Source organism: Pleurodeles waltl, chromosome 10 (assembly GCF_031143425.1).
Source record: "Pleurodeles waltl isolate 20211129_DDA chromosome 10, aPleWal1.hap1.20221129, whole genome shotgun sequence".
NCBI classification, from domain to species: Eukaryota; Metazoa; Chordata; class Amphibia; order Caudata; family Salamandridae; genus Pleurodeles; species Pleurodeles waltl.
Genome location: NC_090449.1, coordinates 9,955,128 through 9,971,962, shown reverse-complemented (window position 1 = coordinate 9,971,962; position 16,835 = coordinate 9,955,128). Strand labels below are relative to the sequence as shown.

The 16,835-nt window shown below is 45.1% G+C and overlaps 1 protein-coding gene across 2 annotated transcripts in view; it reads left to right on the top strand.

Moving 5' to 3' along the window:
- Positions 1-16,835, top strand: part of WNK3 (WNK lysine deficient protein kinase 3) — a 577,357-nt gene that overhangs the window by 225,674 nt on the left and 334,848 nt on the right. For both annotated transcript variants that reach the window (XM_069209347.1, XM_069209346.1), the window contains exon 7: positions 1,943-2,162. In XM_069209347.1, the coding sequence (XP_069065448.1) occupies positions 1,943-2,162 (220 nt within the window). The remainder of the gene's footprint in view (positions 1-1,942; positions 2,163-16,835) is intronic.

The following is a 16,835-nucleotide window of genomic DNA, read 5'->3' as shown; positions in this document are numbered from 1 at the left end:
TAACGAGAGACCCATTTGAACTCATCTACAAAGCAGATATTAAATTTATGTCTTGGAAGTTAGCTCTTCTCCCGGCCTTAACATCTGCGAGACGAGTCTGTGAGATACAGGCTTTCACCATTCAAGAGCCTTTCTTGCAATTCAGAGCCAAAAGAGTGGTTCTACGTGCAACCCCTGAATTTATTCCCTAAAGTCCCATCAGACTTTCACCACACTGAACCAGTGATCCTCAAAACCTTTTTCCAAGACCGGAAGACATTAGCGGAAAGGGCATTGCACTCTTTTGATGTGAAAAGTTGTTTTAGTTCTACTTAGACAAAACACTTTTGAAAGTCTAATAAACTCTTCGTAGCATACAGTGCTCTGAGGAAAGGCTATCCCCTCTCAAATCGGAGGATAGCTCGATGGATATACAACGCCATTCAATTTTGTCACTGTAAAGCTGGCATGCTGTTGCAGACAACAGTGCATGTTCATTGTACAAGGACTGTCTCTACTTCAAGAGCCTTATTTGCTGGTGTGCCACTCCAGGAAATATGCAGAGCAGTGACCTGGAAGAATAGTTATGCTTTTATTCAGCACCTCCGCTTAGAAGCTGCAATTCATAGAGATGCAGCAGTGGGTCAAGCGATATTACAACATCTTTTTCAATGGAGGTGAGCCATTGTACTAGGGTATTCCCACCGTCCTCTCCTCAGTAATGCACATTTTGCATTATTTCTATTTGAATCACTGTTACTGTATAATGGATATATATGTATGTTTCTGTTCTTATCTGACTATATCTCAGCCTTCATGCAAAAATATGCCATTACACTCCTATTTAATCTGATTCAAGCATGTGAATCTATGAAAGATCCAATACTGGAGTAAGAAAATAAGTTACGTACCTAAAAGATTCCAGTACTGTAGTTCTCCAGTATTGGAATCTTTCATAGTCACATGTGACCTACCCCCTGAGAAGCTCACCTTCTCTCTCAGTGGGTGTTTATCCACACCCATGCTCTACAAATCTGAGGAACAGGAACTGGGGCTTCTCACAAGGGTGGTGCAACCTGTTTGGTTGGAACTTAAGTTTAGTCCCCTTTTTAAAAACAAAAACAAAAAAAAACACACTAGGATATGGTACTTAATTGAAGGGCCTAGGGCCATTCCAGTCTATGCCCGTCATAGCACTGCTTTTCTAAGGTACCTTGGGACTCCCATCTTGACAACGGGGAACGATTGAAGCATGGGACTCCAATACTATAGAAGTACAGTTACGGGTAAGTAACTTATGCACCAGTGCTGTTTTATAGGGAAGCTTGAAATGCAGCCATCCTTTTCCACAAGTTAGAATACACAGGATAGCTAACCAAGGAATTTGAATATTGTAGTGAGCCAGTTGAGTTTTTTTAATCTGTTGACATGTTACTAGTATAATTGCAAATACACCATCAGATTGATGCCTACATGGGTTATTTTCAAAATGTTCACATTAATGGTTTAGACCAGTCATTACATGGCATAATAATGCATGGTTTGTAATGTAATAGGTGCCAGTCAATCAAGTTAAGGTTATATGTGAGTAGTGATTCTTGTAGCATTGGTCCAGGGCGGGTGCAAGTGTCATTTTGCTTGTAGACAGGATGTGGGAGGTGGCCATTTGAAGGCTTTGTTGGACTTGAGTGCTGTTATTTCTGCAGTGAGTAATATGATCTTGCATTAAAGGGAAAAGGGTACCTAACCAGCATTTCTTTGCTTTTACTTGGCTGCAAAAGTTTCTTCAGGGTCTTACAAAGTGCATTTTATACAGTACATGTTTGTTTCGGTAGTAGTGCCCCATTATCGCCATTGAATGGTATATTTGTAGCATAGAGGTAGTTTCTAATGACTTTCGAAAAGATGTTAAATGGCAGCTTCAAGGCTCGTGACATATTTATCTCTTGAACATTGTCTCTAGGCTTTCCGTTAAAGAGCTCCTGAATCACGCCTTCTTTGCTGAGGACACTGGGCTGAGGGTGGAACTTGCAGAGGAGGACAACTGCATGAGCCCTTCCCTGGCACTTAGACTGTGGGTGGAAGATCCCAAGAAGCTAAAAGGAAAGCACAAGGACAATGAAGCCATCGAGTTTGGTTTCAATCTGGAAGCTGACAATCCAGATGAAGTGGCCTTCGAAATGGTGAGCTTGCCACTGTTCTGTCTGTGGGTTCTCCTGAAAGGTGCTCTTTTTCATCAGAACTCTTTGAAGTGTTATTTGTATTGTTTTTTTGTTTTGTTTGCCTCATGCTCCATATATATATATATATATATATATATATGTATGTTCGATGGCATGTGTAGCTGCAGATTCACATGCTGTGCACATCCCGCCATCTGGTGTTGGGCTCGGAGTGTTACAAGTTGTTTTTCTTCGAAGAAGTCTTTTTTCGAGTCACGAGACCGAGGGACTCCTCCCATTTTGACTCCATTGCGCATGGGCGTCGACTCCATCTTAGATTGTTTTTTTTCCGCCATCGGGTTCGGACGTGTTCCTTTTCGCTCCGTGTTTCGGGTCGGAAAGTTAGAGTCTCAGAAAAATCGTCGGTATTGTTTGCGTTCGGTATCGGGTTAGTTACAACAAATCGACACCGAATTAAGACGAGCTCCGGTGGCCCTTCGGGGTTTTTTTCCATCCCCGTCGGGGCCTGGTCGGCCCGGCCACGTGTCTCTTCAAAGCTGATGGAACGGACCCCATTCCGCTTCTGTCCAAAATGCCATAACAAGTATCCATATACAGATCAACATCTGGTCTGTAACTTGTGTTTGTCACCAGAACACAAGGAGGATACTTGTGAGGCCTGTCGAGCGTTTCGGTCCAGGAAGACACTCAGGGACGAAGAGCAAGAAGACTGCAAATGGCGTCGGCGCCGACAGGACAAGAGCATTTCGAGGAGGAGGAAGAAACATTCTCCACCCAGGAGTTGGACTCTGAGGAGATCGATCCCGAGGAAATGCCTAAAACACGAGTAAGACGTCGAAGCCAAGAACTCACGAGAAAAGCGCTAAAGCCCAGGGGACGCCACCGCCAACAGGCCATGGCTTAACCCGAAAAGTAGGTGACCGTTCATCGGCACCGAAAAAGGGCGAGCTGGTGTCGAAGTCATCCGACTCCGGTCGAGATACCGGCACACAGCAATCTCAGAATCAGAGAAGATTCGGCACCGAGACAGCGGCACCGAAACGGGTCGGCACCGAGAGAGCACGACGCCGAAAGTAAAAAAGGTTTCGTCGGAGCCGAAAAAAGCAGCCAAAAAGGTTTCGGTACCGAAATATCCGGCCTCGGAACCGAAAACAAGTTCCTACACTGAGGAACAAGGACTGTCCACACAAATGAAGACACATAGATTTGGACAGGAATTACAGGCAATAGAGCCAGATCACACACAAAGACGGCTCTTTATTCAAAAAGATACAGGGAAGATCAGCACTCTTCCTCCAGTCAAAATGAAACGCAAGCTTGCCTTCCAAGACAAGGACAAACAGCCACACACAAAGGTGGCTAAACAAGTAACACCGCCACCATCCCCACATCACTCTCCGCAACCATCACCGGTAGCCACTCCACCAATGATGCAATCCCCAACTCATACAGGAATGAGTCAAGATGACCCTGACGCATGGGACCTTTATGACGCACCAGAGTCAGATAATAGTCCAGAATGCTATCCAGCTAAACCATCGCCACCAGAGGATAGTACAGGCTACGCACAGGTGGTGTCAAGAGCAGCAGCATTTCATAATGTCAGCCTTCATTCAGAGCCCATTGAAGACAACTTTCTTTTTAATACACTGTCGTCCACACACAGCCAATATCAGAGTCTTCCTATGCTACCCGGAATGCTAAAACACTCCAAACAAGTGTTTGAGGAGCCTGTTAAAGGGAGAGCCATTACTCCAAGAGTAGATAAAAAATATAAACCGCCACCAACAGACCCAGTGTACATTACACAACAGCTAACACCAGACTCTGTTGTAGTGGGAGCAGCGCGCAAAAGAGCCAACTCTCATACTTCAGGAGATGCACCACCTCCAGATAAAGAAAGTCGAAAATTCGATGCTGCAGTCAAAAGGGTGGCGGCACAGGCAGCAAACCAGTGGCGTATTGCAAATTCGCAAGCTTTGCTAGCCAGATATGATAGGGCCCATTGGGATGAGATGCAACACCTTATTGAACATTTACCCAAGGAGTTCCAAAAAAGAGCGCAGCAAGTAGTAGAAGAAGGACCGGGTATCTCCAATAATCAGATACGGTCAGCAATGGATGCTGCAGACACAGCTGCTAGAACTGTCAACACAGCAGTAACAATAAGGAGACATGCATGGCTGCGTACATCAGGATTTAAAGCAGGCTTATAGAGACAGAAAATAACTCCTCAGAGCAATCGTTTAACCATTTTCCAAAATGGTGGCACTATGATTCGTTTTAGCCATCATATTGTTAATTTATTGTAATATTGTTTTTGTTTAGGTTTTCCATTGATTCAAATTTGTAAACATGAGAGAAGCTGGTGATAGCAGAGGATCTTTACCTCCTGACAGAGTGTTTCTAACTCAACAAAGAAAAATGTGCCATATGCCAAACTAATCCAAAAGAAAAGCTAACATCAATTGCGGCTGACAAATGAGAGTTCGTTATGCTTCTGAAATACGCGAAGACGAAATTCACAAAATATTGAAACTGATGGGTGAAAAGGATCAAATATTTTATAATTGTAACAAGTGCTACAAGTTGTATACAATGGAAAAAACCTGGACAAAATTAGTAAAAAAAAAATAGCAGAAACCAATGAATCACAATAAGAATCTTAGTCTTCTGAGAAAGCGACATTCAGACCCTATGCTCATCCACTGGGAACACGGGTCTTCAAACTGGGGTCGGGCCCCCTTAGGGGGTCTCAAGTGATCCTAGGGGAGGGCGCCAGGCTCTGGTCAAAACAAGGATTATGCCCATAATAGTGCTTTGTTTTAAGCAGAAAAATGTTCATTGGACTTTTAAAAAGGTAACAGAACTTAACTGAAATGTTTAAATAATTTGTTGGGGGCGTTGACAAGTTTGACAACCACTGACTTAAAAGATCAGTGGCTACCCCTCGTCCACTTCCAACAACTTATCAGAAAACAGAGGATCTTCAATGTGTTATGAGTGGTTTAGATAGAACAAGGACCCGAAGGGATTGATGAAAGAACAAGTCTTAAAGAGCAAACAGGTTTTTATCTGCAGCTAGTTTCTTCCAAGATGTAGTTTTCAGCTGAGTAGCTAATCTAAACAGCGAGGTTAATGTATTTGCAGCAGATTTGTATGCCCACCCAAACTGCATGCGAGCATACATTAAAAAATATGACCGTACAATGAGTTCCCAGCATCAGTGTAACTGCCAGCCTTTAGCTAAGTTTGCACCCTTAGAAAAAGTAAATAAAGTTTAAAAGCCACACTTGAGTGCTTGCTATGGGTTCACACTCGCTGAGCTCAGACAAATAATGGTCAGCATAGATGAAACTGTATTGGTCCATAATACGGAAATTAAGATTTTTTTGGGTGAGAATGTACAATGACAGCATTCGTTTTTGTCAGTATAGCAAAAAGAATGAACCACTTATGGTGTTCTCAGCTGATTTGACTCCTGAAGTTTCTTGTTGCCAAAAAAGGATCACAGGATGCAGTAAAAGCAGCAGAAACCATTTTAAGAAATGTCCTGAAATATTTAGATTTTGGACTTGATGACAAAATGTTGTGATGCCCCAGAGCTCCACAAATCATGGGGGTCAACAAGAATGCCTGATGTTGTCTTAACATTTTTCATATCATTGTTCAATATGGAACATCCAGCAGACATGATACTGCCCTGGTGCTTTCTCAACACTGTACAAATGAAGTAGCTGTTGTAAAACAAGCTGTGTCAGCTATAGGCATAAAATACAAAGCTGCAAACTTATAACCCAACTGCCTTGCCAACATGTGCAAAATCACTACAAGCCAAAACCCAGTCTACCAAAAATGTTCAGAGTGGCTGAGGACATAGATCTTCTACCTGATGCAGCGGTCTGCAAAGCTGATTTAACTGATTTATCATCTCACTTATTCAGTGCGGACTGAAGAATGATCAAAAAACAGTTCCTCCATGGCCTGGAATTCATGCTATGATCTCCCAGAAAACTGTCCCTTAAGAATGTTGGGGTTTAACCAGTAATACCATCTCCAGTCACAAACTATGCAACAGTATACAGAGCTCTAGAAAATCTCCAAAATGTGCTTGCTCCGCTTCCAGACCAGCCTATTCTGCCACTTTTCTGTGATGATGGTGTTTTCTGCATTGTAGATCACATTTTTATGCGCATTCCAGTAGAATTTAATGATTTTTATCCAATGAGGGACATTTTCCACATGACAACAGTTTTTGCAGTGTGCAGGACGTTATCTCAGTTGATGTGGCATAGACAATGCACTTATTGAGGCTGAAATCTTTGGAAACAAAACTGTTCAGTCAGTTTTGAGCGGAACGCATTATGTTTGTTACAAGGTATGCTCATCATATCTGAGGCTATAGAAACATTGCATTGGTATGCTTTCTGGAACAAGAAAGACAAATAAGGTTTTGCATATCTTATCTCAGAAGTGAACAAGACACAGGATGTGCTTCGTTCAAAAGACAGTGCAACGCCAAGTAATGTTCAATACCCTCCGTTCAAAATCATAAAACTGAGTTCATGGAGTTTGTCACAAAATGTGAAGAAAAATCAAAACTTTGCAAGTACTGAGGAAATGTTTTACACGTGATAGCTCTAGTGAAAAACTTGGTACATGCTGATCAGGAAGGTTATTGGGAACTGCATATGAAGACTGTGGAGTCACTGATTGCTGTGTTTCGCGAATTCGATTGCATAAACGACCTTAGATATGGGTCCTATTATCTGAAACGAGTGAAGAAGCTAGAGGTGGAAAAACCATATCTCTACAGAAAATTCATCCAAAAGCATTTTGTGGTGAAAGATAGAGAGGGAAGGTTCAATGCTGTGGCCCCAGATATGAAACTAGAGCAGACGTTCCAGCGATCACAGCAAAGCTCCAAGGGAATTGTTGGCCAGTCACATAAAGGTAACTATATTGCTCAATGGCAGCTAGTTTACCATGAAGTCCTTTCCATTTGCAATGTTTTCAGAGAGATGACAACTTCAAAATTAACGGACCATTGTGTAACTGTTCCTCACCGTGAACTTGTGAGAAAGAGGGGAACGTTTTAATAAACAGTTTGACAGTCTTATTTATCTCATCGGTGACTAGCTGATCAATGGAAGGGCTGTTTGAGAAGCAGATGAAATGCATGAAAATATTTGGCTGTGTGGGCCTGACCATTCACATGAGCAAAGCTCAACCTCAGTGGGGCGCCCACCTTCAGGAACTAGAAGTTTTCAGGTGGTTATTGGATAACCCAGTTCAAGAACTTACACATAAATGCCCTGTAACTGAGAATAGTTAGAACGAGATTGCAATACTTTCTTCCCATTTTGAGAAATTTGTCAGGTCTTGTTAAAAATATATATATATATTAAATTAAAATCACCAGTACGGTGTTCTGTATCAACAGGTAGGGCATCACATCATCTCATCTGCTATCGTTGGAAGCATAACTCCAGTGGGACAGTGTAATTGCACAAAGAATCTCATTAAGACAGGATACCTTCCAGGGGTCTCGAACACCTAGGCAGACCCCCTTCTGTAGGACTGTAAGCATCTCCCGTGAATGAAAGCTAAATTTTGACTGAACGGTCATGATTCTCTCAAATGGGGCCTCCCTGCATTCGATCCTTTTGCAACACTATCGTCCAAACAATGCTGTTGGCATCCGGGAGTGAGTTGTGATGCATTTTCTCATCTCATGGTTAAGACATTTTTGTACACCTTTCCTCCTCTTCCCCTCATCCTGAGGCTTCTCAAAGCCCAAGAGAGCTATACCAGCTGATCCTGTTTCTCAAGCGTGGGTCTGCCAGCACTATTTCACAGACCTCCTTCATCCCTTAGTCAACCAATGCCTTTGGGAAAAGGTCACAATTTCCTGTCGAGGGACAGTGGAGAGATGCTGCATCATGAGCCAGCGTCTCTGAACTTATGTACATAGCCCGTGAAGACCTGATGTTTGCTCAGACATTTTGAAGGATAACCGAGGCATTCCAGCCCAAGCTAGGACCTCTTTTACTGATAAAACATATCTAATCAAATACAATTTTCTGTCTCTGGTGTCAAATCTGGTCTGTATGCAGTTACTGTACTAGTGAACAAATTCTGCCTTCCATCTTGCACTTAGCTCGATCAGACCCTTAGTATGACTATAGCATGGTACATTTGGTGGCTGTCTCGAGGTTCATAACATTACCAGACACATGATCTTGTCTGTCAACAAGGATAATTAAGGAGTTTCTCAAGCCTGCTGTTGGCTTTAATTTCTACTAGACTTGTCAGCAAGATCAGGCATTTACCATTGAGCCTCCTTTCTTACCATTTTGTAAGGACAGAGTTCTTTTGTGTACCACGTTGGCAAGAGTTCGACTGAAGATATGATGTCAGTGAAGTTGCTGTACTTTCAGAAGGCGTTCCTTTCTAGATACTGATTGTGCACAAGACTCAGCTTTTGGCCAAGCGGTGTTATGGCATCTTTTTCAGTAAAGTGCACCTCTTATTGTAAATTTGGGATTGCACAGTATAATAACACTTGTATGCGTTTAAATACTGTTTGCTGTTCCGATCCAAAGCATTTAATCTTGGTAAGTTTCAGTGCCAGAGAAGACAAATAATTACCTGTAACTACAGTTCTCCAGCAAGGGTATATTTCATAAACTCACATTTTACACTAGCACTTTAGGAATGGGAAGCATGTAAGCCCTTAGGAGCAATGAAGGTCAGTACTCTTGCCTCATTTACTGGCATTTGGGCAATTTCGTTGTGACTCTTATTCAACGGTGACAGGGGAACCGCCAGCTCGATGAGGCGGAACTATTTACGCATGTGAATCTGTGAAAGATATCAATGCTGGGGAACAATAGTTATATGCAAATCATGTTATTCTTCTTACTTTACAAGGATGTCGCTTGAAATTACTCATGTGGTATGTTATACCTTGGCTTCATTTATTTTATTTTTAAAAAATGCAATCCTTTTGATTTATTTAATTCTAGAAAAATGTAATCTTTTTCCAGTGGTACACCTTATGAGTAAGATCTCCAAGGTTTGACTTACATTTAATTCCAGTGTTCTTAAACCATATGTTGCATGTGAGCACTTCTAATGAAGCAAATAGGGCAAACTAAAGGCTGCATGCAAGCAGACTTTGGGAATGCACTGAAGCTTTTCACAAGAGGCTCCACAGTCATTTTTCTAACCTTTAAGTCCTGCGACTTGGGACAAAAGCATGGCAAATCCTGCATAGATTAGCCACAACAGTCTTCTGAACAAGAGAGCTTGTCAGCCTGGAGCCGATATTCATGATGCAATATTCAAGTTATCTCAGTTTACAGGAGCAGTTTGAGGTCAGTCATTCAACAAGAGCTAATTAATTTATCTTACTCTGTTGGCAGGAATTACTGAAATCTGTTTATAAACTACTGTCAGTCAAAGGCACAGTTAATGAGTATTTCCAGTCGCCGTTGTACACTGCCTGTCTGACTTTGCTGTTTCTGCCCTCTGATAAGGAGATTCTGATAATAGAGCCTTGGCCTATTTGCACTTCTGGCTGAAGTCCAATTTGCAGTAACTGTAGAAACAAACTGATAGGATTTGTACTGGAATCATAGAAAGCAAATGCCTGCTGTACAGAATTGGATTATTATTTAGGATGGGTTCTTGCCTCTTTGCTCTCGCCCCGATTCCTGAACCCCAGAGGACTTCCTCCTTGGAACACCGATTCAAAGGTGCTACAACACCTTTAAGTATCTTTGTGTGCAAATTTATCACAGCCACAGGATCCTGAAAGAGGGTAATGTGGATCGAGCGGTGCACTTAGTGCAAGGCCCCCCTCCATTTTTGGTGTTCACTGCCTATAACCCCATTGGGGCAGGAGGCTGTGGCCAAGATGTTGATACTCCCTTGGTGGTTATATTTTTTCGCCGCACTACTGATCGTGCTTCCCAAAGGGGTTTATCGGGAACTCAATGGGCTGTTATGGACTCTGATATTATGGGCAGGCCCCTGGTAAGTAGCTCTGCCATTGCGCAATGTCCACTCCTCAAGGGCAGAATGGGGGCACCTAACTTCGAGCTGTACTACGCAGCCGCCCAGCTCCAGTGGGTGCTGCGCTGGTTGTGTAATGCACCAAGTGCCAAACGAGCTGCTGTTCAGCTAGACTGCAACGTGCGTGTGTCCACACCTGGCTGTCTGATCTCACCTGTCCTCTTTGAAAGAGTTCAAACCTGATGATGATAGCACAAACTTGTTGCTGCTGGTTCGTGCACGGGCATTGCCCCATTATCCCTTACTCCCCACTGATCCTACTAGACCAACTGCTGTCTATGCGGGAGTTAGTTGTTCAACAAGACCTGACTCAATGGAAGGCGGCGGGGTTGGACACCCTGGGAGCCCTATTTCAGGAGGGAACTGTCATGTCCTTTGTGAACATTGTGAATGCGTACACCTTGGGGTGGGGGGCAGGCAGGCCTCTTTCTAGCCTTCCACGTCATCCAACATGGGGTGAGCAACACATGGGGAACTGGGGAGACTGAACTGCCTCAATCGCCTGTCCTACACATGCACCTCACACACGGCAGAACATGTTGACCCATTGTTATCTGTGGCATTGATGGCTGGTGCTGTAACAAATGCAGAGAAGACACTGACCCGGTAGAACAAGGTCCTTCCTCAACCGCTGACATACAAGGCTTAGGTGCAAAATGTAAAAAAGGTTTCCTGGAATCCCAGGTTCTGCTTTATGCAATTTAACTACACACACCAAAACTACCTCTCTCCTGAGTCCATTAAGCTCTCATTTACTATAACCACACCAGAAGGCCCGAGATATAAGCTGACGGAGGCTGGCTTGTACCACATGGTGTGTGATTGCCTGCCCTTGAAACTGACCTGATTGGAAATCAGAACCACCACTGCGGAGCTAGATGGCCACGCCATGACACCCACGCCTGAATCCTGCCTCTTTAGCCTTTGGCCCAAAGGCGATCAACATCTCCACCGGTTTGTTGACCTTGCGTTTGTTTTATTTAAATGACAAATCGCCATGCTATAGAAGGCATCCACGACCCTTGACACGAGTAAATGGTTGACTACAATACTACAGTGGGCACGCGCGGAATCCTGTGGGCGCTGAGCACCAACAGAATGGCACGTCGGGGTGAAAATTGGGATATCTGTCATGAATATCGAGGCCAAGAGTGAAACCTGCCCTACCTTATTTTTTTATTGGAAAATAGAGCATACATATTACTGCATTAGGGTAGATACACAGGCTGTCTCGACAAAGTTGTATATTAGATACATTTGAGACAACAGTGTAGTGCTTGTCTTTTGTGCATGGCAGTCTTTAGGACTTGTCGGTTGTGCCTGTGGTTTAGTGAGGTGCAGCGTACTCCTCCACTGAGTATGGACACTGTGTGTAGATCTCGCAAAGTCCACTGTTTTTAAACTAAAATAATGCCCAACAGGGGCTCAAACTGTGTAACAATAATATGTTTGTGGTGGTACTCCAGCATCTACTTCAGAGGAGGTGACTAGTCTCCTAGTGTCTGTAAAATTAGTCATGATGTGGGGTGTGACAGTGTGGCGTGGGAGAGGAGGATGATTGAATTTACGCTGTGAGCCCAGGTCGAGCGAGGAGGGTAGGTCTGTGGGCTAGACTTAGTGTGGTATTCCATCTACATTGCCGAGGTGCAGGTGGGAGCCTTGCCACCGTTTCAGGCTTCTCTCCTAATGGGGGAGATGTTGGTCCTTCACAGCGGTCTGTCATTAGTCTTTGTAACCAGTGTTTCCAGGTAGGTGTCCCAGGCATCCCGATGCAGTCTCTCCCCTTGTCAGGTTGGTTTTGAGTGCCAGTCCGTGACCTCCGTGGTTGCCCATTTGAGTAGGTCTTGCAGCCAAACCTATGTAGTGGGGACAGCTATCTCTGTCATTTTGCAAGTACAAATGCTAGGTTGAGAAATTTCATGGCATATTTATTCTTACACACGTAAGTGTTAAGATTCCTAGGATACAATATAGTGGGTCTGCGCTAGATTCTGTCCTGTGAGTCCTGACAGAGATTCCACTGCTCCTCACTGCTTCGGGGCATGGGCACTTGGGGGATAGTCTCAGGGAACATTGAATAGACTCCCAAGTTCCTCAGTACGACCAACCCCTTGGGGTTGGGGCCTCCAGCGACCCACCGTAATTGAGCCATCACGTAGGAAAGCTCGTAGTTGGGGGCACCCAGACCCCTCCCCTGCACTCTAACGGAGCACACAGTTTGTGAAGGGCCATTCTCTTTGGGCCTGACCTCCATATCAGGTCAGTGAGGATAGATTTGAGGTCCCTGAAAAAATGCTCGGGCAAGTGGACAAGGATGCGCAGAGAAATTATATAATAGACTCTGAAGCACCAGCATTTTGGCTGTTGCGACTCTGCCAGTGGGTGATAGTGGCAAGGAGCCCCATATGCAGACCACCACAGCTCCAGATTTCCTTGTATGAGATTGTCTTCTGAATGATGAATGGTTGCCCAAGTTATCGGAGCATGTCGAATTGCCATTCTAGAGCCTGGCGAGGTATTGCTTCATATGTTCCCTTTGTGTGAGACTCAGCAGTGGGAACAAGCAGAACTTGGTCTAGCTCAGTTTAAGGCCACATATATTTCTGAAATCTTCCAGCATTTCCATCACCTGTGGGAGGTCTGAGTGCATCCCAATAGTACACCATTGCGCCATCCGCGTATAGCAAATTGGCTTTCTAAGTGTTGCTGCTCGAGATCCCACATTGTGTGCCCTGTAGGTGAATGAGACTCAGGAGTGTATCCATTGCTAGTGCAAAAATAATGGGCGACAGTGGGCATTTCTGCCTGGTGCCCTGGTATACACTGAACGGCCTGTGTGGATCCGGACCGTCGAGTTCGTGTAGAGTAAACAAATCTAGCGCAGTATTTCCAGGCCAAAGCCTAGTCTTGTCAATCAATACTGCCATTCAATACGGCCATCCCAGAGTTTTGAACGCCTTCTCAATGTCAAGGGGTGTAAGGCTATGGGATCTGCTTATGTGTTTCCTTCCAAGATTTGGAAGGGATGTCTTGGTTTTAGGAATGCATTCCTGCTTCAGATGAAGTTGCTTGATTGGTATGTACCAATGTAGGGAGAAACTACAGTAATCTGTTTGCCACAACCTTCCTGAGACTTTTGCAGTCTGTATTAAGAAGCGACAACGATCTATAGGAAGACGCACCTCCAACAGGTCCCTGCCTGTTTTGGGGAGGACTACGATCATTGCTTCTCACATAGTCTCCAGTAGGGTGCCCTTATCTCTGGCCTATTTATACAATTGACAGAGTTTCAGGGCAAGTGTTGTGCTGTAGATGGAGTATGTCAATTCCCGGAGTTCTATTGTGCTCTGTCTGATAGAATGCAAGGTGAAGTTCTTCGGCTGTTAGTGGTTCTTCTAGTGTATGGCGCTGTAAGGGGTCAAACCTTGGGAGTGAAATTCTGTTTAAATGCTCCTGCAGGGAAGGGCTCTTTCCCTTCTCTGTCTCTTTGTACAGTGAGCAGTAATAGTCTAAAAAGACTTTGTTGATGTCAGCCTGTACGTTAAGTATCTCTTCAGTTGGGGACCAAATATTGTGTCCTTGGGACTTTGGGGCTTCTGACTTCAGTAGCCATGCCGATACCTGTCCCGCTCTGTACCCCTCTATGTGTGGTCTAACTGTGTATTCGTTGTAGTCCAGTTTCCCTAGCCTGGCCACTGAACCCCTGTGTTTACGCCTAAGGGGAATGACATTGCCATAATTTCCCACATTTACTCCTACCCACACCACGGTCATCCAGATGGCATGTTCAGAGTCCAGGATCTGGGTATGTAGTGCTGATTTCACATCTTATGTGGTCTTTCTACAGAAGACACGTTTGACTGCCTTAAATGCATCCCATGCCACACTTCTGTTCGAGGTGGTCCCCTCATTCTCATCAAAGTAATACTTATGTGTGAGCCCATGTGTCACAGAAGCCTCTATCTTGGAGCACTTGCCCGAGTGTATTGTAATTTTAAGAGGTTGTGGTCGAATAGCGTAAAACCAAGATACTTGGTGTTTGAAACGTAGGGCACCATGTCTGAGTTGCAAAGGGAGAGACCTATTCTAGATGTGCAGTTGATATACTGCAGAGAAGAATCGAATACTCTTGTGGTGGGATGCACGGAGCACCAGATGTTATGCATGTGCCTGTGGTGGTTGAATTGAACAAACTTGTGTTACCGGAAAGAGTCATTCTTAGTTCATGCCCTCAGTCTAACGTTGTATATTCCCTCTTTCCTACTGTGGTGAGGAGGGTCCCACCTCCCTGCCCTGTTCTTGGGGCCTGTTTTACAAGGCCCACATAGAGGTGATGTCTTATTATTTAAAAGAGAGCCTTTGACCCTTCAAAAGAGTGTATTTTGACAGATCGATTTGTTGTTTTTAAACTGACATTCAGGCTGCAGTGGTAGGCCTGCAGACATATTTATGCTGCCACTGTAGTGGATGACACAACATTGCTGCAGGCCCTGCTGAGATTTATCTTACAGACCCTGGGATACGTTTTTTTGTTGTTGGAGAAATTGGTGAATGGAATGCTTGAATTAATCTCCCCCAGTAATAATTACTCGGGCCGCATCCCAGTCCATTGTTATTTTGCCCACTCTTCAAAAGCAGTTTGGACCCAGCCATATCGAAATCAGTCTTGACCTTGCTCCAGTGGCAACAGTCCAGCCAGGTCAAGTCCTTCCTGAACTGGAACACAAAAAAGCCAGGACCGGTTGAGCCCTAGTCATGGGCTCATGAGCCAGGTACAGCTTGGTTCCAGTGGCAACATGCACAAGACCCATCTCAGGACATACCCATCCCACTTAGGACGACCCACTAAAGTATACAAAAAAGTGATAGATGGAATGCATGAATTAATCTGAGCCACTGGTAATTACTCGGCTGCATCTCAGGCCATTGTTTTTTTCACACCATGCCACCTCAGTTTGGACCCAGCCTAGGTACATTTTGTCCCATATGTAGCAAAGTGCCCCTTTTGGCATGGTTACACCCCCACATCCTCCCCATTCCACTTTTTGCCTGATATCTGATGCTAACTTGACTGAGTGTGTGCTGGGATCCTGATAACGAGGCCCCAGCACCAGTGTTCTTTTCCTAAACTGTACCATTGTTTCCACAATTGGCACACCTCTGGCACACAGTTAAGTCCCTTAAAAAAGGAACCAGTAGTACCAAGGGCCCTGTGGCCAGGGAAGGTCTCTAAGGACTGCAGCATGTATTGTGCCACCCTAAGGGACCCCTCACCTAACACATGCACACTGCCATTGCAGATAATATGTGTTGGTGGGGAGAAAAAGGTAAAGTCGACATGGCACCCCTCTCTGGGTGCCATAAACCACTGCCTGTGGTATAGGTGAGACACCTCTCTAGCAGGCCTTCCAGACCTAAGACATAGTGCACTATACCACAGGTGAGGACATAGCTGCATGAGCAATATACCTCTACAGTGTCTAAGGTCATCTATATTGAGTATATGGGCTGTGAGTTTGTCATTACGAACTACACAGCTCCATGATGGCTTGACTGACGGCTGGGAAGTTTGGTATCGAGCTTCTCAGCTCAATAAACACACACTGATGCCAGGGTTGGATTCAGTGGAAAATGCACACAGAGGGTGTCAGAAGATGTCCCTGAATTTCACCAAATCGATTAATGTAAGGCTGACCAGTCTTCCAGCCTGCCACTAACAAACAAGGTTCCGACCCCATGGGGTGTGACCCTTTGTACTCTCTGGGGTCAGGAACAAAGCCTGCTCTCGGTGGGACTGCTTAACACCTCCCCCATCCAGGAACTGCAACACTTGGCGGTGAGCCTCAAAGGCTCCTGCCTCGTGTTACACTGCCCTGGGGCACTCCAGCTAGTGGAAGATGCCCGCAACCTGGACCAGGCCCCACTTTTGGCAGCGGGTCCGGTGGGAAAATTAGTAAACACAAGGAGATGTGCCCATCCCAGCTAGGAACACCCCCTAGAGTGCCCAGAGCTGAGGCGAACCCCTCCTGGCAGAATCCTCCATCTTGCTTTGGGGAGGCTATTAGCCAATAGGGTTAGGAATGTGCCCCGCTTCCCGAAGAGAGTGGGCACAGGAAGGGTGTAGCCACCCTCTGACCCCTTTAACTCCCCTAATTCTAGCATTTAGAGGCACACCTGAACCTGGCTCTTCAAATTCCTGGTGACCTGACAAGAAGGACTGAAGAGCCACACCAGCAGAGAAGACTCCAGATGACAACTGACTTGGGCCCAGCCCTACCGGGCCTGTCTGCAGCTTCAAGACTCCTGCTACAAGAAGACGACTCGTCCTGCAGGACCAGTGACCTCTACAAACCCCCCGAGGACTGCCTGCCTATCCTAGGACCAAGCTCTCCAGAGGACAGCGGCCCTGTCCACAAAGAAACCTCCAAAAGGAATCCAGGACTGCTTAGGATCTACGAGTCCTGCCCACTCTGCACCCGACGCCCACGGCCTGTGTCCCGGTGGCCCACCAGTCCAGAGAAGGTCCCCAGGCGATTCCAACCTCAAGTTCACCCTGGACGGACCCCTCTTGACCAACACGATGACGCCTGAAGC